At 47.3% G+C, this 21,315-nt stretch overlaps 1 protein-coding gene across 7 annotated transcripts in view; it reads right to left on the bottom strand.

Moving 5' to 3' along the window:
• TRAPPC2 (trafficking protein particle complex subunit 2) overlaps window positions 1-21,315 on the bottom strand; it is a 400,579-nt gene that overhangs the window by 114,482 nt on the left and 264,782 nt on the right. For all 7 annotated transcript variants that reach the window (XM_069640574.1, XM_069640575.1, XM_069640578.1 and 4 more), the window contains one exon: window positions 4,981-5,068. In XM_069640574.1, the coding sequence (XP_069496675.1) occupies window positions 4,981-5,068 (88 nt within the window). The remainder of the gene's footprint in view (window positions 1-4,980; window positions 5,069-21,315) is intronic.

The following is a 21,315-nucleotide window of genomic DNA, read 5'->3' as shown; positions in this document are numbered from 1 at the left end:
TTACCATGCCCTCATTGATGACGCATGTTGCTCTCATCGGGGGTTTAATAGTATGAGTGAATCTATGTACTTAAAGGTCGAGGATGGTGTTGAAGTTGCCACCCCAGAGGATGGGTATTTAGGGGTAAGGGGCCAGCATGTTAAAATCAATCAACGTTGGGACGATAAACATTGAATAGCAGTATCTCCCTTTCAGCAAAACACCTGTAGACTAACATATCGCCCCAGGGGTCCGCCACAACTTTGTGTTGGAACGGCAGTGATTTATGTACTAAGATTATTACTCCCCCCTAGATAGAGTATGTAGTATAATATCGGCGTTTGCCCCAGCTCCTGTCAAATCCCTCGCCGCTGGCAGCAAGGGCATGTGTCTCTCTACATGCAAAGGTAGCTTTCGCTGAAATTCCAGTTTAGGTCAACTACCTCTCCCATCTATAAGGCCGCAAACCCGTGTTATCAGGCAGGTCAAGTCTTTTCAGCCAAACCGCTCCCGCCACCCCCTCATATGTCAACAGTTTGTGTGGCAATTGCTTTTTAATAAACCCAACATTCCCCCTTCCCCCACCCACATCCCCCTCAAAACTGGGGCGTTGAAGAGTCTCCAAGCAGAATACCAACTTTTAATGCAGCATTGCATAAGACGACTGCAAACCCAAGCCATCCAACAGGCTTAGTAATATGGAAAGACTAGTATTCTCTCACATCCTATTTTAACATATCGTTATGGTGGAGACCGCTCAACCGGGGCCTTTGCTGCTCACAGTAAGCTCCAACACAACCAAGGCTCACAGTCCAGTTTGACAGGTAAGTGAAGCGGTGAAGTCTGACACAGCAAAGCAACCGATCTATCCACAAAGCAGGTGCAAGCCCGAGCCCCATGCACTCACGGCGCAGGCAGGTTCTCATCTAGAGACTTCATAGCCTCTCTGGGTAGTGTGAAGAAGTAAGTCTTGGCATTCCATTCCACCTGCAGTTTGGCAGGATACAACAATGCATATTTGAGGACCCTCTCTAATAAACATTATAAATGTCTTCTGCTCTTGCTGGACGGCCACGGAAAAGTCAGGATAAATATGCACCGTGCTAGATCCCAACATGAGATGCGGGCAGCACGAAGGAGGGCATCTCGATCGCGGTAATTGAGGATACAAGCAATTATTGGGCGCCAGGGACCTGCGAGCGCGCTCCACTTCGAACTGAGGTGAAAGATTGGGGTTGCACAGCAGTGGGCGAAGCGTTTCCTCAGTGAATGTCTCCAGTGATGTTTCTGTGTTGCTGTCCGGCACCCCAATGATTTGGATGTTATTGCGGCGAGACCTTGACTCAAGGTCATAATTTTTCTTGGCAAATGCTTGGACAGCACCACCACCTCTGTTTTTAGGGTTGATACACGGGCTTCCACTTTGCTCACCCTCTCTTCTGCCTCCGTCAGCCTATGATCTGTTTTTTCCAGCCGTGCTTTGATAGGCCCAACGGTGAGGTCATCCAATTTGCTGTACACTGGCGAGAACCCCTCCTGCATACAGGCCATCATGCGCTGGGTTTCAGAAAGGTTGACGCAGTGGCATCCATGACAGCGGGACATGCACCCAGGATCTATGCAGTACAACACCCATGTTGCAATGATAAAGGCGCACTGCGCTGCTACTAAGAATGGGCTCACGGCACACCAGGCCACAGCAGGGCCATGCATGCAGGGTCTTATTGTGTTTAATGTGTGAGCCCGAAGCCAACACACAGTGCCTGAGGGCTCATCTAGCCGCACAGTAGTGGGCCAGTTGCTCCTCGACAGGTCAGCAGATGATCATGCTTCCCTCCTGGGGCCACCCAGCCCAAAATGAATGTGCCTCCACGTGGCCACCTGCAATGGGTATTTTCCTCCGGTAGTAGTTGCAGGACCTTGGTGGTAGAAAGGATTGCAGCACCCCTGCTGGGCCACCGGTATCACTGCGTGGAAGGCGGAATGGAAGGGTGGCCATGATCTTAAAAAAATTCTAAGGTATATGGAATATTCAGGTTCCTGTGGTTACCTTTCAGAATTGCACCTGTATGGAATGTAGTCTTTCTGCAGAGCCTGTGGAACCGGGTCCCGAATCCTGCAGTCAAATCCACCCTGCCCCCTTCAGCACGTTATTAGAGTTAACTCAGATGATGAAGGAAGGGTCCTCAGGGCAAGAAAAGCACTGCTGCAGGCCATCTTATACAGCCAGGGTCTCTGTTCCACCAGGCGCCGGGGAGCACAGGCAGTAATTGCGGCTGGGTCCCGCCACGGTCGCCACAGTACTGCAGCGTGGGCGCACCAGCCTAGATGTCACTGGGAGGCGTCTGGGGTCACTCCGCTGCACCCCACCTGCAACTCCTCACCTTTGTTAAGATGCAAGTCCAACGCGGTATAAAGGAACGCACTTATCAGCTGTGAGAGTAGCACTGTAAAAGGGGAGGTGGCTCTTCTGGATATCTGCGAAAGAAAATGCTTAACCAAAACTAATCCATGAATGCATAAGTATAATCAAACTTGGGCATTAAAAGCCTGCTTTTGCAGCAAACGTGTGTTAGCATTTTATGTGCAGCAAAAGCCGCTTGGGCTGGTGATTTAGTGCAGAGTCTGCAATCCTATGCCAGTGCTGAGAGAAGTACACAGTGATTGTTATTTTTGGAGGTCACAGATTAGAGATAAAGGTTCCGCCAACGAATGAATACATGACCATTTTATAATTAAAAATCATAATTGAAATGCGATTTTCTAATGGAGCTGAAAAGATACACAGCGGTTTCAAATTGCCCCGTAGAACATTTTCCCTGTGAAAAGGGTTAGAGCATCCCAGATATGCAACATTTGTATAGCAGTATGTCCGTGGTTCAATGCTCTGGCGGTGTCAGGGTGGAAAGCAATTCTCATGAGAATCAGGATGAGGCGACCAGGGCAGTTCATTAAAGTTCCGCTGGTCGTCTCAAATGTTTCAATGACTTGGCAGTGTGGGAAGGTTCATGGACCCAATTGTTGAATGAGATATATACTTTTCTATAAGGGTCCAGGGTGCAAAGTCCAATCAGCTTTGTGTGGGGAGATTTTTTTCTGTCGCATGATCACGAATACTAATTACTTGCACTGTAAAGTATCATCCAATTTAGGGGCGTTTCTTTGACAACGCCTTTTCATGCAGTTCTGTTCCGCGTTCTGTTTGAATTTGCTGTCCTAGCTGCGTCCGGGGCCTTACTTCTTGCACCGGCATACACTGCTTTTGTATTATTTTGGTGAGTTTTTCAAGGTGACCCCCGAGTCACAGGCCATCATGTGCTGGGTCCCAGAAAGTTTTGTCGTCGCAGTGGTAATATCCATGGTCTCGGCCACCGTCCCAGTATCTGGTTGCACAGGGCAGTTTTGGCATATAGGTTTATGGAGCTCTGTTTCTTCATGACCCCTTTCGTCATCGCAGAGGGGTGCAGTGATGTGCACCATAGGTGAAAAGGCCAAAGCCTAGCAATAAGCGTGTACAGGGGGACCTCAGGATAGCCAAACAGCAGCTCAATAGTGAGCACAACACGGATCCTTTGAGTGCCAGAGCCGGGCAGCTCCGAAGACAGCGGGGCATGCACCCAGGGTCTATGCAGTACAACCACCACGCTGGAACGATAAAGGCGCACTGTGCTGCTACTAAGAATGGGCATACGGCAGGCCAGACAACAGCGACCACGAATAAAGGGTCTTATTGTGTAGGATGTGCGTCTCCCCAGTGGTGAAGCCCACAGCCACCACACAGTGCCCCAGGGATCACCTACCCGCACAGTAGTGGACCAGTCGCTCCTTGACAGGTCAGCAGGTGACCGTTGCTTCCCTCCTGGGCCACTCAGCCCAAATTAATGTGCCTCCACGTGGCCACCTGAAATGGGTATTTTCCTTTGGTAGTAGTTGCAGGGCCTTGGTGGTAGAAGGGATTGTGGCACCCCTGCTGGACCACCGGTATTACTGCGTGGAAGGGTGGCCATGAACCTCAAAAGTATTCAAAGGTATCTGGAGTATTCAGGTTCTGTGGTTACCTTACATACTTCAACCTGTATGGAATGTAGTCTTTCTGCAAAGCCTGTGGAAGCAGGTCAAGAATACTGCAGTGAAGCCCACCTTGCCCCCTTCAGCACGTTGCTGGAGTAAACTCAGATGGTGAAGCAAGGGTCCTCAGGGCCACAGGCCACCTTATACAGCCAGGGTCTCAGGTCCGCCAGGCGCCATGGGGCACAGGCAGTAATTGCGGGTGGGTCCTGCCATTGTCTCCCGCTCTGCGGGCCACCGTCCCACAGTACTGCAGCATGGGCACACCAACCTAGATGTCAATGGTGCACTTAGGGAGGCATCTGGGGTACTCCGTTGCACCCCACCTGCAACACCTCACCTTTGCTCGCCCAGCGGACCAGGGCAGCAGAGACCTCAATACAAGATGTATTTGGCATGCCGACCCTCTCCAAGCACGGAACTCCAGTAGCGCCGCGTCCTGCGCCTCCCTCAAAGGATCTGAAGACGGCCCTATTCCCGGGCTCAAGGTATCGCCCACAGCTTGAAGAGCCCTGATCCGCTGTTATTCGGGCACCAGGGGAGTATTATCGGAGTTTGCGCCCGTTACAGGCTCGGCAGAGCTCTAACAGAGAACCGCCATCTAGGATCCAGCGCAACAGCACCCTCCCATCCCCATTTTGGAAGTATGTAACTGCATAACACTATGTTTTTGTACGTTAAAAATTATTAAAGTTGGAAATAAAAAAAAAAAGATTGAAGACATTGCATCCTGTTCTTTTCCTTGCACCAGAAAAGGTTTTTTGCAATGCAAATTTTGCAATCTTGTTCACCCAGGCAAGATTTGTTACAGAGGGTTTTATACAATGATAAGAAGTTGAGAAATCGAAAGTTACAAATATTTAAACAGTGTCAAACCGGTTCTGCTTCCTTCTAGGAAAGACCAGAACATTAAAAAGAAAATAACTCCTTACCTTTATATACAGATCATAGACGTCATTGAAGAAATTTTTTATTCCATCTTCCTGTCGTACATCATGTAGCATGAGGAATCTCATATGTGTAAATGTTAAGGATCAAAATCGAAATGGCAAGAGTCCATACTGTTTTTTCAGGACAGAAATACATGACATTCATGATGCCATCGGATAAAACAAATGAACAGGCTGCACTCCAACATTTGAATGTCGTGGTCAGCTAGAACTCTATACAATGAATGCTGAAATCCGATACATTTTCAAGTTGTATTTGCTACGGTTTCCAAAAATGGCATGAATTCAACTTAAACTCTTTAGAGCTTCCTCCAACAAAGTAGACGTTTAACAAGAAATCTTTCTGTATTTAACTAAATTAATGAGTATGAAAAATTATTTATTTGCAATTTCAGGGGCTCCCATCATGGGTATACTCAATCATTCGTCATCATAAACACTGGCGATCAGAGCTCATGCGCAAGTTCCCCAAATATTAATATAAAGAAAGCTCTTTTCATAAACAGTTTGAACAATGATCTGGCTTTATTTTTGTGATACATTTAGCCTTCCACTCGGTTTTAAAAATGAAAAAAAGGGGTGATGCAGGAAATTCAGACTACTCGGCGTATCGGATAAACCAAGCAAAGTCCCAAATTATCCCTCTTACACCTTCCACAGTGCAGTCCCCTGCCACCACACAATTCAAATGGTCACCCACTTCAGCCCGATACTTAGGAATTATACTATCCACAAACAGACCTTCATGGCAAACAATTATGACCCCTATCTGGAACTCCTAGAACACAAACTCAGGGTGTGGGACAAACTCCCGATATTAAATGGGAGAATATCGCTACTGAAAATGGTGATTGTACCAAAATTATTACACTTGTTTTGCAATATCCCGATATGGCCTGGCAAATCGTTCTTTCAAAAATTGCAAAAAATGGCAGCGAGCCTTGTGTGGAGCTGGGGAACAGCACGTATTGAATGGGCCAAGATGAGTGAAAGGTATTAAACAGGGGGGCTTGCTGCTTCAGATTTTCTACTGCATTTTCAGGCAGCCCAAGCACACTTTGCCAAGTACTGGGCAGCAACAGCGGAACCACATGCACACATACTAGTGGAGAAATTTCAGCAGCCCCACTAAATCTTAGAGCAATGCCATTTGCCAAAGTCACAAGAGACAGGGGAGAACTTGACCCGGTAAGCTCCACGGTACGAGCCTGGTCCCAAACATTTGACAAGAGTAGGATGCCAGAACCCATTTTGGTCCCATACCCAATTATGGCATTATCCACATCTCGAACCCACTTTAGTAACAGCCCTACAGAAGAGCTGGGACCCTGGGAAACAAATGCAGGTGGGAGACCTATATCCGGAAGGGAAGTTTGCAATCCTGGAAATTGTTCGAGCAAAAGTGGGAACTGGGCTAACATCGCTACAATACCACAGAATGAAGGCAGCATGTAAAAAAAGTGGCCCTTTTTTCCGGAAATCCCCCCACCACACACCCATTCCTCCCTGAAATGATGACACCAGAAGGCTTCACAGGTGGCATCTCCACGCTATACCAGGCTGCCCTACGACATACCCCTTCTAAAAACACGATGAAAGCTAAATGGGAAAAAGACCTGAATGCCCCCATAGAAGAAACACAATGGACCAGGTACTGCCAATACACCAAATCTGTCTCAATATGCGCAAAGTTTAGACTGATTCAATTCAAGATACTGAATCAACTACACATCACACGCAACAAAATAGCTAAATTTAACCCCTCATCGAAGCCAGAATGTCCCAAGTGTCAGACCACTGCAGCAGACTCCTTTCATATCTATTGGACCTGTCCCCTGATAAAAACAGTTCTCGACAGAGGTGGCCGAAACAGTGAGTGAAATCATGGGCCTTCAGATCCCAGCCACCCCCCGGAAATACCTACTGGGAGACATAGGGAAGGTCCCAATTAAAACACGGCGGCTCTTTGCGATGGTGGGAATGGTCGCCAAGAGAAATATCCTCAGAGCATGGAAATCCAAAATACCCCCCACTCGACGAGCATGGGTGAAGGACCTTGTATATGTACAGGAGGCCGAGGAGACATATGTCAGAAATATCATGGCAGCCTGCCAACCAAAAGACATATGGCCCCCCCCTGCGGAACTACTTGAGGCCAGCCTCAGACTCATCCGACAAGGACTCATTCAACTCGGAACCCGACCCAAATGGTATATCCCCGGGTTAAGCTACACTACCAATCCCGAAAAAAAGAAAAGGCACACTTGTGATCCTGCACCCATACTTTCCCCTCTCTGGTGGCGCTGTCCTCCATAGACTCAATAATAATGTGTATTCTACATCATGTGTAATGTACTTGTGTTTCGTATGTCAGTAAAAAATAAAGTTGTTATAAAAGTTTTAAAAACGGGTTGATATAGGTCTGCCACCTTAAAGTATGCAGTAGAAGGTGGTTCATTTTTGCAGCATATTTGTCTTACAGAAAAACAAATTTTGAAATGCTTTTGGGATTCACTCAAGGTCTTTCATTGATCATTTGCTCTTTAAAAACAACAATTTTGGCATGAAGGTATTTTTAAATATGCATGGATATATTTATTTTTCAAATTTTAATAACTTTATAAATTGAGTACGGGTCACAGATCTTATACACAAAATTCTCCTGGTCTCCAACTTTCCAGCATCATCAATTCAAGCTAAATGCATATGCAATTGGAATAGAAAACCTTTTGTAGTAGAAAACCAAAACAGTCAGTGCCCTCAAACTTCCCCACCAGCCTATCCCCACCCTTCATAGCAGTCGAACATCAATATTGCCCACATTTCTTCACAGAGATATCTCAAACTATGTCGCTTACCACCTCTTCAATTAGTCACAACACTTTTGCCACTATATTTCTGTCATGTCCCCCGGGTCTCATTTAGGACATTCTCTTGATTCATAGATCAATTTTTCTAATTTGATTGACCGGTATAATATGATCTTTCAATTCAGCACTTTGGGAACCTCCGACACCGACCCCCCCCCCCACCCACACCCTCCATTTAAGAGTGATCTTTCTTTTTGAAGTTATCAGGGTAATACAATGAACAGCCTTTCATATCTGGGGCATTTTATTTCTACTGGCAGCTCCAAGGCCAATTTGGGATTAAAGTCTGGTTGCCAGACTTTATGTCCGGAAAAATCTCCAGTTTGTTGGAGTTGGAGTATCAAATTGAGTGGAAGGTGCCCATCTCACCCTTACATTTGACGCTTTTTCCATTGTCCCTCCTGCCCATCTACATGAACCTAATAGGGGAATAATAAACTGTGCAGTATTTTGAATTGGATCAGATGTCTGGTAGCGATTGCTATTCTGTAGTGACATGACACCTCCACCAGTCCCCCCAACCTCAATTTCTCCTGGGTCTGTCTCACTAGTGTGAACAGGTTCTCAATTAGTCAAAAGACAAGTGGAATAGGATTTCAGTTTTTATCCCAAAAAAGATACACAAAAAGACATAATTTGGGCTCCAAGCAGTAGGGCCTGTATCCTTTCCCTCATTCTTGAAGGGGGCTCCCACCTCTCTAGCCCATCCCCCGCATTCCCAAACGTCTTTTGCAGTACTGATTTGCTATATCAAGAGCACGCCTACGGACTGGTCTTATCCTATCGAAAGCCAAAAGGTTGTGGCTTTACCCATCTCAGAGACTTCCTAGGCGAGCTAGCAGAATAGACTGTTCACTCTGGCTTACCTTCCCTCCTGATAACCAGCTCTCAACTTTTTCATTACTATTTTCTCCCTATGCCGTCTCCTCTTTACACCATCTCTCTCCCGATTAAGCTCCCTTTCTTCCCATCTCTGGTCACCAGCACATTCCCGAACTTACCCCTCTTTACACTCAGTTTCCTGGTCTGATCACCCCCTCTCCCTTCACCTCCACATTCTTCTGCTCCCTCCTGATTTTATCTGCTTTCCTCCAAACCTCACTCCTGCCCACACTACCCTGCCACTACTCTCCTCCACCCTCCTGCCTCTCATTTCCCTCTCTCGAACCCCACTCCCATCTGCACTCCATCCAAATATATCTTCATACACTCTCTCAGACACACTCAACTGGTACCACTCTCTCATTCCCAACACCTTACCTTCACTCTGTTCCAACTCTCCAAAGTCTCCTCCAAGTCCTCCTGCGCACTCCTCTCTGGTCCTTTAGTCCAGCTTCACCTCCTTCAACCTCACCCAAACACCTCTCCCTGCACAATGACTCTGCAGTCTTTTCATACCCTGCCCCCATCCTACCTAGGTTTTCCCTGCTCCCATAGGACATGGACAGAGTAGCTGTTTCCCCAGGGCCAATCTCTTTCTGTCTAGCCCCACCTCCTCCCAGTGCCCAGAACTTAGCCTGGACATTTGTTTAAGGGCATTTAAACCCACACTGTTTCTATTCTTCATCTTTGTCATGTGGTCCATTCGGCTACTGTGGTCATTTGTTCACAGTTCGCCTCATGGATCAAAAATGTCTGTGTCCACAAAAGTTTTGGGAAGCATTGCCTGGTCTTCCCTAGTCAGATGAAGCTCCTTGATGGTCCCATTTCACTTGCAGCTGCGCTCATGTAGCATGCCTGGGTAGCCTACAGTAGAGGTTTGGTCTAGTCCATGTCCATTTACGTAAACAAACTTTTCTTCCTGTTTCAGGTTGGGTCTTGTTGAGCCCAGATGGAGTGCGCTACTTATTTTTCTCTGCACTCTGCTGCCTCCAGGGTCCATTATCCATCCCAGGGACTTGCAGTGCCTGAGGCATGCTGGACAATATAGTCTCTCAGGAACCACCTCACAGAGTAGACAAAGAGCTGGCCAGGATAGCGAATGAAACACCATTATACATGTGTGTGTCTCCATGCATACTAGGGGAGTGGGGGTGAGGACATCAACCCCCCTCAACTCTTCCAAACCACCTCTGGGGTAGGTCTGGCTTGGGTTCTGCGCTGGTAGTCTGCCTACCCTAAGGTGTGAGGGGTGCTCGACTCCCCAGCCCCCTTTGACAGGGCTAGACCTCTGACTCGGTCACATTTGCCAGTCAATGGGTCTGTAGTGTTATTGATAATGACCTTATATAATGCAGAGATGGATTTGCCAGGAGTATCTGCTTCCGTCACCAACCTTTCCAACTGGGAAGACTCAAGTGCTCAAAACCACTTTTAACCGGCTGTGGAGAGCATATCGGAAATATAGGTATTGGTAGAAATGTTCCCATCCCATTTGAAATTCCTCCTGCAGCTCCATTTAAATGGTTCTTTGCAACACCGTCTCCAACCTTTAGTACCCCCAGTTCTGCCCACTCTTACTGTATGTTGAATCGTGTTATTCCCTCAGAGTTGTTACTTCAGAGGGGAGCCAGGAGTCTGACCCTATCACCGCAGCCGGTCTTATTCATCAGTTCATACCATGTCTCAAACAGGCTTGCATGGGGAGTGGGGGGTTCAGAGGCGGCAGGGGAGCATGCATAGGTTTGATTTTCCATACAGAACATAAACTGCCGCTTTTAATTCTTTAAGTCCTTCGCACCTATCCAGTCGTTAACAACTGCCAAGTGCAAACCCCTGGGCAGAGTATTGCCCAGACCCCAAACAAACAAACAGCCCCCCCTGCCCATTGCAAACTACATAACATTTTCATAGCTACAAAGGGTTCTGTTACACCTCAGTAGTTTACAAATGTCATCTTCCATTTGATTGAAATCTGCTTTAAGCATTTTATAAGGCAGGGACTGAAAACTATTAGGGACCAACGCTTAACATAAGCCAAGACCCTCCCAAGGAGAGGATGCCAGTTCAATCAGAGAAGAAGGTCTCCATTCATTGCCACAAGAACCCACTGATATTTAAATGAGACAGATTCCCTGATGAGCCGATTATTCACCAGCTCCAGATCTTCTTTCCTCAATGCTTAACAGATTTATTCTAGTTGATCTGAAGAGCAATACGGTGCCCAAATTGTTACATGAAGTACATTGTTCTCAGGATGGACAAGACCGGATTACTCAAATACAGTAGGCGGTCATCAGCGTATAGAGAAAACCTGGTCTTCCGTCCCCATAGGCCACCAGAAACCAACCAATAGTGACTCTCTCCCAATACATTCTGCCCAAGGTTCGACTACTAAAAAGGAGTGGGGACAGCCCTGCCCCTTATATGTACTCCGGGTGGAATTATCCTGAGGTGGATTCATTGACCTTAGCCCTGGCCAGCAGGGCTGTGTATAACAAACATACCCAGCTCATGAAAATTGGTTTAGAACCCATCTTTTCCAGTAAAGCCCAGATAAAAGTCAATTTGACAGTGAAATACTTTTGGTGAAGCCAATGATAACCGTACCGTTTAAAAAAAAAAAAAAGTTCTTTATTGGGTGCTTGGCATTACACAGACATGGACAGAGACAGCATCAACAGTTGCAAATACATTACATTTTAGACATAAATTTGGCTATACAGTAGCTATGATGTGATCTGATATGAGCAGGGCTCCGCACATAGGTGGAGTAACGAGTCTGGTGAAGAGAACAGAGGTACATCAGTCAGTTGGCGGGGTAGGAGCATCATGTGCCTGCATTTCAGATGGTAACAGGTAGTTGCGGAAAGGGTGCCATATGTCTCTGGGCTTACAGTTCATGGGCTGCAGTAGGGACCATCGTTCTTCCCTATCTGACGCCCATCTAACGGTCCGCAGCCATTGCGTCACAGTGGGGCAGATGGGGCGATGTCACAACAACAGTATATTTCGAATTGCCAATAGCATACAGAGGCTTGCTAGTTTAAGCAAGCCGCATAATAATTGGGTAAGTTGTTGAAATAGACAGTTCAGCTGGGTCGGCTCTAGAGTACAATTAAACATTTCTGACACAGTATCAGAGAACCCTTTCCAATACTCTCCCAGTTTCAGACTGCTCCAGAGCATGTGAAGATATCGCCCCCCCCCCCACGCTCTGTTTACCATCTAGGGCACAGATCAGAGTGGGTGTGTGAGAACAGGTGTAGCCTGGCTGGGGTGTAATGGAATCTGCGCAACACCTAGAATTGTATTAGCCTAAATCTGGAATTGAAGGATACTGCACAAGTCTGTAGGCACATAGATTCCCAAATATCATCAGTGATGTTCATTTCAAGGTCTCTAACCAGGGGCGTAGGAGACACAAAATCTGGGGGGGGACAGGGGACATCTGGGGGACTTTGCTTTATTTATTGTATTTTAGTCAAGGAACTTGATTTTTCACAAGATTTGACATAAAATAGCAGTACGTATTAAATTACAAATATCACTGTACAAAACAAGAGAAAAGAAGAAAAGAAAAAAGAAGAAAATTAAAGGATGCAGCAGCAAAGAACATGTCTTTGTATGTTGCATTTCTGGATTTTTCATCCGACTATGAGCTCATGGTAAGAGAGAGGAAATAACAATTACTTCCAGTGGGCCACAGCTAGGACGCCAGCTCGTTAAGAGGCAGATCACCTGTAAGTGGACTCCTGCCAAATAAAGGAGTTGAAGCCTTTTATACCAACTGCAAGTTGCTACTTTTTTTGTGTGGGGCAAGGAGACGTGCATCTCTTGGAATGGAAAGATGAGGGTTTCAAAGAAAGAGGAAATCTTGTTTGTACCTCTGAGTAAGCCCTGTTAGGGGAGTAGAGGGAACAGGTGTGTGATGTTGCTGCTTTGACTGGCCTCTGGGGAGGGGGGTACAGCAAACAAGGAGGATGAGCGATCGCAAGCCCACCCTCTTATAAGCACACCCCAGGTCCGCGTCCGGATGTGTTGGATCCGGGGGATGCCTAGTAGGTGGGGTGCATGTGGACCCAGGGGGTGGCCAAAGGGGCAGCCTGCTATGTGGGCTGCCCCTCTACCGCCCCTGTGAGTGCCAGGCCAGCCTCTCACGATGAGTCTGGTCCCTCTTATTCCATCTCATGCTGGCTTCAGAGCCTAGCCTTTCTTTGCCTTTGTTGTTCTGAATGCAGAGCTGGACTCTGTTCCTTTATCGTTTAACATTTGCTGCAAAGCCTGATCTATTTGATTCTCTTATATGTTACTAGGACGGCAGAGCATGGGTCCTCTGCCCTGTTACATTATTCAAAGAGCCCCTCTGGCCTTTTTTTGCCTCTCCCTTGTCTCACTGCTTGCTTGCTTAATACATACCTCCTTGCTTAAACACTCAACATATTCTCCCTAACACAGCAAAGGCAACTGCGGTCGGTCTTACCTTCTATTTGTTCCGTGTCTTGAATTGGCCTCTTATTTCCGCTTTTCTGTCGGCAGAGGAAAGGCATTTGCCAGTCACTGCCATGATGGTTCTACCTGGCCATAAGAGGGCAACAGCTAGCCAATATTGGAAGAACATGGGTATATTATGCCAAAGGCTGGCAACTGCCTTCCTAATGCCTACACAAGAGACACAACACTTGCCTTTGTTTCTAACATTAATTCACTGGATGAAGAAACGCGAGAGCACACATATTGCTTATAAAGGAAGGGGATGATGTCACACTTGGTTAAGCCATTTTGATCACGCCAGGAGCTAATTTCCAGCTGTAATTAAGCGGTTACCTTTTAGACTTCTGGCTTTAAATAACATTAGTATCACCTGGAAAGCACAGAGGTTGCTCAACAGGGTTCCTGGAGCACAAGGGGTACCCTACTCTTGGGCATGGATAATTGGAGGGCATTCTTGCCCTGTTTTGGAGCCTGGTCCCTAAAGCTATGATGGGGGAGGGGCCTATTACTTTTGGTTGTGCGTACCCTTTGAGGTTGGGCAGACATTGCCTCCTGCTTTAGCCCACTAACAGCTCTGCTTTGCAACTTTATCACACATACCTGTCAGGTGGCATGTAACTCAATGCTACTAATGTTATCAGCCTCAGAAGTCTGGAATCCTTTGCCACATGAACTAGGGTACAGGCTTGCCACCTGAAACTTACCCATGTCTGAGTCGGCATCTGTCTCCCTGTGGGTAAGAGACACACAGAAAGAGAAGGGCACAGTGCCCTTGTGGGTTTTTCACACTTCTTCCTCGGGGTGGGCACAATCCACTGCGCAGAGAAAGTGGCCCATGCTGGGCAACATTCTCCCACTTTGACAATGTCACCCAGAGAGCGAAATTTGCCATTTGAAATACCTCTGTCGACTAATTATTGTGCAATCCACACTGATAGGTTTCAGCACCTGCTTAACGCAAGATGGCAATTAAGGGCATTTGCCAACGCACTCAAGAAGCACAGGACACCCTCTTACCAGCGACATGTCATGCTCACTCATTCTGATCACGAATTGGCATTTATCTGGGGTCATTTAAAATGTATTTATTTATTTATTACATGTGTAACATCACACAAAACCTCCAAGCATCAAGGCGCAAAGTCAACTGCATGGAGTGGACCACTTCCATTGACGCACATTTTTACTTTCCGCCACAAAATGGAAGATTTTAACGTAAAAGCCAGGTGAAATCACATTGCTTTTCCACTTTGTAAGAGTGTAAATACCTCACACAATTAGCGATTGCTGGCGGAATTGACAATGGCTTCCTATGGACTCTGCCTGCTTTTACCAGGTTTCATTTCCAAGCAGATCCCAGAGGAATCCCTTTCCTCATTTCCAGCATGAAAATCCGTGATGGCAGTAAGGCCGCATTTCACTGGTGGAGGGGAAAATACAGGGGGTCCTGGTGTGTCCACTCGGCTCCCGAACTCCAGCCAGAAAATACACGAAAATTTGGCCCATTAGAAAAAACAACAGTAGTAGTGTTTTCCACCACTTTTTCTGAACCAATTGACCTGGAAAATGCTGTGTTGCATCAGAAGCTGAATGCATTCACTCTGCCTATTATTCCACCGGAAGATTAAGCCAGGTGCTGAGCACAGGTGTTACATATTCCTGTGCACAATCTGCATTTGGAGAATTAACAACTGAGCTACCTTACAAATGATATCTCCTCTGGGGCTTTACTGTCTTAACCCCTTAACTGCCATGGGTATTTCCCCCCAGTGCCAAGGCCTTTTTTGGTGATTTCGTTATGTCGCCATTCAATCCCTTGTAACTTCTTTGTTACATGAGATATCTCGGCCAAAGTTGCCCATTTGCGGGTTTTTTCCGAAAATAGCAATAAAATGTTGTACAAAGAAGCCTGTGGTGTTTTCCTTGTAAGAGCTAGGAACAAATGGTTTGCTGTGCTGGATTTGCCATTTTTGAGGCTTTCAAGAACAGATTGAGTGGAAACCAAAATAACATTTTGATATGCTTGTCCAAAAGGACATGCATCGATGGAATGGAAGAAAAGGGCAGGAAAGCTGAATGGGAAGCCCGAAAGGCATACATTTCTGAAAAGTAGACAATATTCCAAGTTTAGGAAGGGGTGATTTGCACAGGTCAGGTAACAACTATGTAGGGAAAGATTCCATAGTTTGGGGGGAAATCGGGAAAATGACAGAAAAAAACCACAATGTCCGCACATTTCACTCTGGTCACTCACCGAAACACGCCGCCAATAACACATGGCCTACCTTACCGCGTTCCCACAGGTTTCCCGATGAAAACGGTACCTCACGTGTGGGTGCACCTGCCTGGGTGCAAAGGGAAAACCCTAAAACACTGGTAACCGCAAGTCTTTTCGTACAGCAGATTTTCAGGAATTTTGCTCATGTGGACAACCTACAGAATTGGGCCTAGGGTGTCGAAGCCACGATGGAAAACAGGGAACCCCATGCATTTCCGAAAAGAAGACACCCGTGGGAATCCATAGAGGTCTGACTTCCGCAAATCGCCCCATAATTTATGACCCACAATCCCTGACAAAGTCTGAAATTTTGTGGAAAAAACACAATTTTCACTTTGTCTGGGATTGTGGGTAATACATTCTGGGGCGATTCAATCAAGTCAGACCTCTGTGGATTTCCACGGGTGTCTCCTTTTCAGAAATGCATGGGGTACCCTGTTTTCCTTCGTGGCTTCGACACCGTAGGCCCAAATCTGTAGGTTGTCTCCCCAAACCTTTTGGGGGTTACCAGTGGTTTAGCCTTTACCCTTTGCACCCAGGTAGTTGCACCCAGACATGTGAGGTACCGTTTACATCGGGACACTTGTGCGAACGCGGGATGGTAGGACATGTGGTGTTGGCGACGTGTTTCAGTGGGTAACAAGAGGGAAATGTCTGAAAATTGCTGTTTTTTTCACCACATTTCAGACTTTGCCAGGGATTGTGGGTAATACAATCTGGAGCGATTTGCGCAAGTCAGACCTCTGCGGATTCCCACGGGTGTCCTCTTTTTGGAAATGCATGGGGTTCCCCGTTTTCCTTGGTGGCTTCGACACCCTAGGCCCAAATCTGTATGTTGTCCACATGAGCAAAATCTGCTCTGCCGAAAGGCTTGGGGTTACCAGTGGGTTAGCCTTTTCCATTTGAAGCCAGGTATGTGCACCCACACATGTGAGGTACCGTTTTTGTCGGGACACCTGTGGGAACGCAGGATGGTAGGACATGTGTTGTTGGCAGCGTGTTTCAGTGGGTGGCCAGAGTGAAATTTCTGAAAATTGTGGTTTTTCCACCAAATTTCAGAGACATTTCCCTCTGCCCACCCACCGAAACATGCTGCCAACAACAGATGTCCTATCTTCCCGCGTTCCCGCAGGTGTCCCAACAAAAACCGTACCTCACATGTGTGGATGCACTTACCATTGCGCAAAGGGAAAAGGCTAACCCACTGATAACCCCAAGCCTTTCGGCAAAGCAGATTTTTCTCATGTGGACAACCTACAGATTTGGGCCTAGGCCGCAGGGGTCTGCAACCTTTGGCTCCCAGATGTGTTTGGACTACCATTCCCATGATCTCCTGACATTGACTATGCTGTACAGGCCGGATGGGAATGGTAGTCCAAACACATCTGGGAGCCAAAGGTTGCAGACCCCTGAAGGAAAACAGAGAACCCCATGCATTTCCGAAAAGAAGACATCCTTGGGCAGCCCCCTTTCCACTAAAAACATCCATGGTGCTTTAGTGACCCCCACACCCACCCAAAACAAGTTATAATTTGTTTTATTTTTGTTTTACCCCTTTCCTAGGGGCAGATGGGCACATGTGTGTAGCCATCTGCCCCTGGGGAGGGGGGGCAAAATGTACTGCCCCAGGCTTGGGGGGTGGCTCTGCCAATATTTGCAGTGGCCTCTCCCCCTCGCCCCAAATGGATGGAGAGCATCTCATGTACCCCTTCCTTTGGGGAGAAATCTGCCCCCAGGGAGGGCTACATAAGGTGCCCCACATCCAGTTAGGGTGGGGGTGAGGGCCACCCCCCTTTCCAAAATACCTGGTGGCTAATGATCCCACCCGCACCACCCAAAAACTACGTTTTTTTTGTTTCCCCCCGCTTCCCTGGGGGCAGATGATCACCCATCTGCCCCCAGGGTATTGCCCCCATGCTTTGGGGGCCAGGGGGGAGAGGGCAGTTTCCATAGTAAGCAACCCCTCACCCCACTTTAAAAACAGATCCCTGCACGACACACCAAACACATATTCTGGGGGGGATAAATGACATTACATCCCCCCCCCACTTAAAATTGTGGGGGGGATTTGTCCCCCCTGTCCCCCCCCCCATGTCCTACGCCCATGTCTCTAGCCCAGGCTTCCCAGAGTTTAGCCAAGGGTTTGTCGTCGCTATTCTGCAACATATTGAAGAGCGTGGCCACCCCTCCCCATGTGGCGGTCCCCCTCATGATGGCACCGAGCAATGGCTCGTCAGGTGGCTGAACCGAAAACTCATCCCAGGTCTTTTTCGTTGTCCTACGGAGTCCACCGTATTGTAGCCAACGCTGTGTCCGTCTGCACAGGGGGGCCGGGCAGATCCTGGAACGTAATAAAGGATTCGATGTTGTACATATTGCCCATAGTCGTGTATCCGTCTGCCTCCCATTGTCATAGTTTTGTCATACTTATGCCAGGGAATGATGGAAAGAAGTTACACAACGGAAGGTTTCTATGATATGGGTGGGGTTTGCCCACCATTCTCCATATCTTACCTCAGGCCATTGCTGTCATGTGGGTTGGATCAATGCCCTCAGGGTCCTTCTGTTGTGATGGGAGTATCAACGATCGGATGTCACGAGCACCTGCCGCAAGTCACTCGAGTTTTAGGTGCAGATGTTTTGAGTCTTCGTTGAACCAGTAAGCCGCATAGTGTGCCTGTGAGGCAATCCAGTATTGTACAAAGTGTGGGGCGGCGAGGCCACCTTGCGTATAGGGTCTCGTCATGGTCTCCCATTTTAGCCAGACCGCCTCATCGTGCCACATGAAGTTGTTGATTGCCGCCTTAAGTGTATTGAAAAAATATTGCTCCCGGCCACAGTGGCATGTTCGAGAAGAAGTAAAGTAATTTGGGAAGAGTAATCATTTTAAAGAAGTACCACACTGCCTGCATTTTTAGGGACCAACGCTTAACATAAACTAAGAACCTCCCAAGGAGAGGATGCCAGTTCAATCAGCGAAGGTCTCAGAGTGGGAGTTTTGCCCATGTTTGTAATTTAGCCGTCAACTGGGACAAGTATGCACCATAGGTCTTATCGCGTGTCAAGGTCACCCATAAGTACTTAATTTCCAGTGGGGCCCAGGCGAAGCCCATAAGGTCTGGTGGGGGGGGGGTGGTTGCATCAGTAAGCGGGAATAGCTCCGACTTGGCGCATTTAACTCGCAGTCAAGAAGTTATGCCGAAGGAGAGAGCTTCTTGCATAATAGATGCCAGATGCCTCGCTGGGTCGCAAATAAATAGGGTATCGTCCGCATAAAGCGAGATCCATTTCTGGCTCGCCAGTAAGTCGGATCCCTTTTTTTGCGTCCCTGCTGCGAATTACATTTGTAAACTGTTCCATCACTATTGCGAATAGTAGGGGAGACCGTGGACAGCCTTGCCGGGTTCTGCTATTGATGTCTATAAGGGGTGAGAGTACTCCGTTTACTTTGACTTTGGCGGTGGGCGATGTGTACAACAGTCAAACCCATGATATAAACCTGGGCCTGAAGTTGCACTTTTCTAGCAATGCCCACATAAATTGCCAGGAAACAGAATCAAACACCTTTTGCACATCTAAGGCTGCGGCAGCTGCCTGTGTGCCAGGGTCAATCTGTGCCATGATACTAAAAAGGCGCCTCTTTTTTATTATTTATTATTTTTCCAATATATTTTTCATTATTATTGTATGGATAATCGTCTATTGTATCTCTTTGCTACATTGATTTCTTCTGTTAATATTTAATAAATTGGTTTATCCATTAAAAAAATAAAATAAAAAAAAAGCCTTGGGTTAAGTGCCGTGGAGCGGCCAGGGAAAAAACCAGATTGGTCTGGAAGGACAATATGTTCCATGTATGGGGCGAACCGCAACGGAAGTACCTTAGCGATTATTTTAACATCAGAATTTATAAGTGAGAGGGGGCGGTAGGAGCCACATTGCTCGGGAGGTTTATCGGATTTGATTAAGATGGTGATTACCCATACCGCGAGCAATCAAGGAGCAAAGGAGGATTTAAAGTGTTTAAAGAACTCTATTGTCCGATCGTCCGGGCCAAGGGCCTTGCTGGGTGGGATGCTTCAATGGCACGGGATATTTCATCAACAGTAATGGGTTGGTCGAGAGTATTCCTGGCATCTTCAGACAGTATTGACAGCGGAAGGCTTTCTAGGTACGCTTCTATATCTGGAAGGGTCGATGTGTCCGATTTGGCATACAGTCCGGAATAAATACTTGTGGAATACTTGGTTCACTTCTGTCGTGTTGTGGACCGTCTGGCCCGATGAGTCGTGTATTTTTGGAATGTGGTGACTGCCTTGCGCTTGTTTCACCATTCTAGCCAATAGTCCACCAGGGTGCTCGCCATCTCCGATTTCCTCGCCAGGTCTAGGTTGTCCAGGAACTTCTGTTCCCTATGGGCATGCGCTTGAAATTTGTCCAGTTCTGTTTTATTGTCCCCCAGGATCGCTATGTGAGGCCTAGATGCATAGGTCTGTTCCAGGTGATGCAATTTGGCTTCACTGGTGTGGATATGCCTACGTATTGCTTTAAGTATGCCCGACTATGCTGCTAGGGCAATACCACGTATATATGCCTTAAAGTCTTCCCATAGGTTGCGTGGCTGCTAAAAGTGCCAGTATTCATTATGAAATACATGCTTTTCCATTTCGGCCGCGAAGATGGGGTCTAATAGCGATTGTGGTTTGAATCTCCACAGCCTGTTGATTACCAGTGCCTCCCCCAAGGACAGTTTCAGCGTGACTGGGGAGTGGTCTGAATACGCCCAAGGCAATACGTCCGTTTCTTTGAACTGGCCAACGAATGTGTCGGACACCCACCATAGGTCTATTCGGGAATGGGAGTCATGTACCGAGGAGTACAACGTGTATTTACACAATGTAGGATTTAGTGTCCTCCAAGCGTCCATCACTCCCATTTCACTCAGGCCTTTCTGCAGCGCCAGAGCCGCATTTGTCATTTGCTGGCGTTTGGATCCGGACCTGTCAAGGTCAATGTCCATTATTGTATTGCAATCGATGCCACACTGCACAGGTATCAAGGGGTAGAGCAACAATAGCCCCATCAACTCTGCATAGAAATCCGGGTGATCGATATTGGGCCTGTATACATTTAGTAGGATTATTTCACGCCTAGAAGGACTCCGCGCAGTAGCACATATTGCCCCATTGGGTCTAAGCGTGCTTCAATTTGAGTGTATTGTCAGGATGTATATATAACGGCCATTACCCCTTTGCACTGAGTTGAATACGAGGTATAATAGCGTTGTGCGCCCCAGCTTCTGGCAAATCGTTCGCTGTTCTTGTGAGTGCGTGAGTTTCTTGTAGAGCAGGATATGTACCTTATGTCATTCTATGTACAGTTGGAGAGGGCGCATTTTAGCTGGGCTGCCATGACCCCACACGCTCCAGCTCATGAAATGCACTGGTTCAGCCGCCATCGGGCCGGAATATGATTCAGGTGGCCAGGACACGGCCATCACTATTGGATCCTGGGGATGGACCAGTGAGGGAGGATGGGCGGGGGGGGGGGGTCCTCGGGGAGTGGGAGACCAATGGGTGAGACGCGGTATCCCTCTTCCTTCAACACCTTTTCCCCATCCTCTCAAGTAGGACATTCAAAAACACTGTCCCCCTCAATCCCCTTTCCGACACAAACACTTTCACACAACACGAAAGACGACGGACTCACACCGGAGCGGTTTACTTGACATGTCCCAATACAAGGGTCAGGCAAAGTCAGGCAATTTATCAGAATCACACACACCTGACGGTCCTT

The sequence above is a fragment of the Ambystoma mexicanum genome, chromosome 7q (genome assembly GCF_040938575.1).
Source record: "Ambystoma mexicanum isolate Mex_15411 chromosome 7q, UKY_AmexF1_1, whole genome shotgun sequence".
Taxonomy (NCBI): Eukaryota; Metazoa; Chordata; class Amphibia; order Caudata; family Ambystomatidae; genus Ambystoma; species Ambystoma mexicanum.
This window is presented reverse-complemented; position numbering and strand designations above follow the sequence as displayed.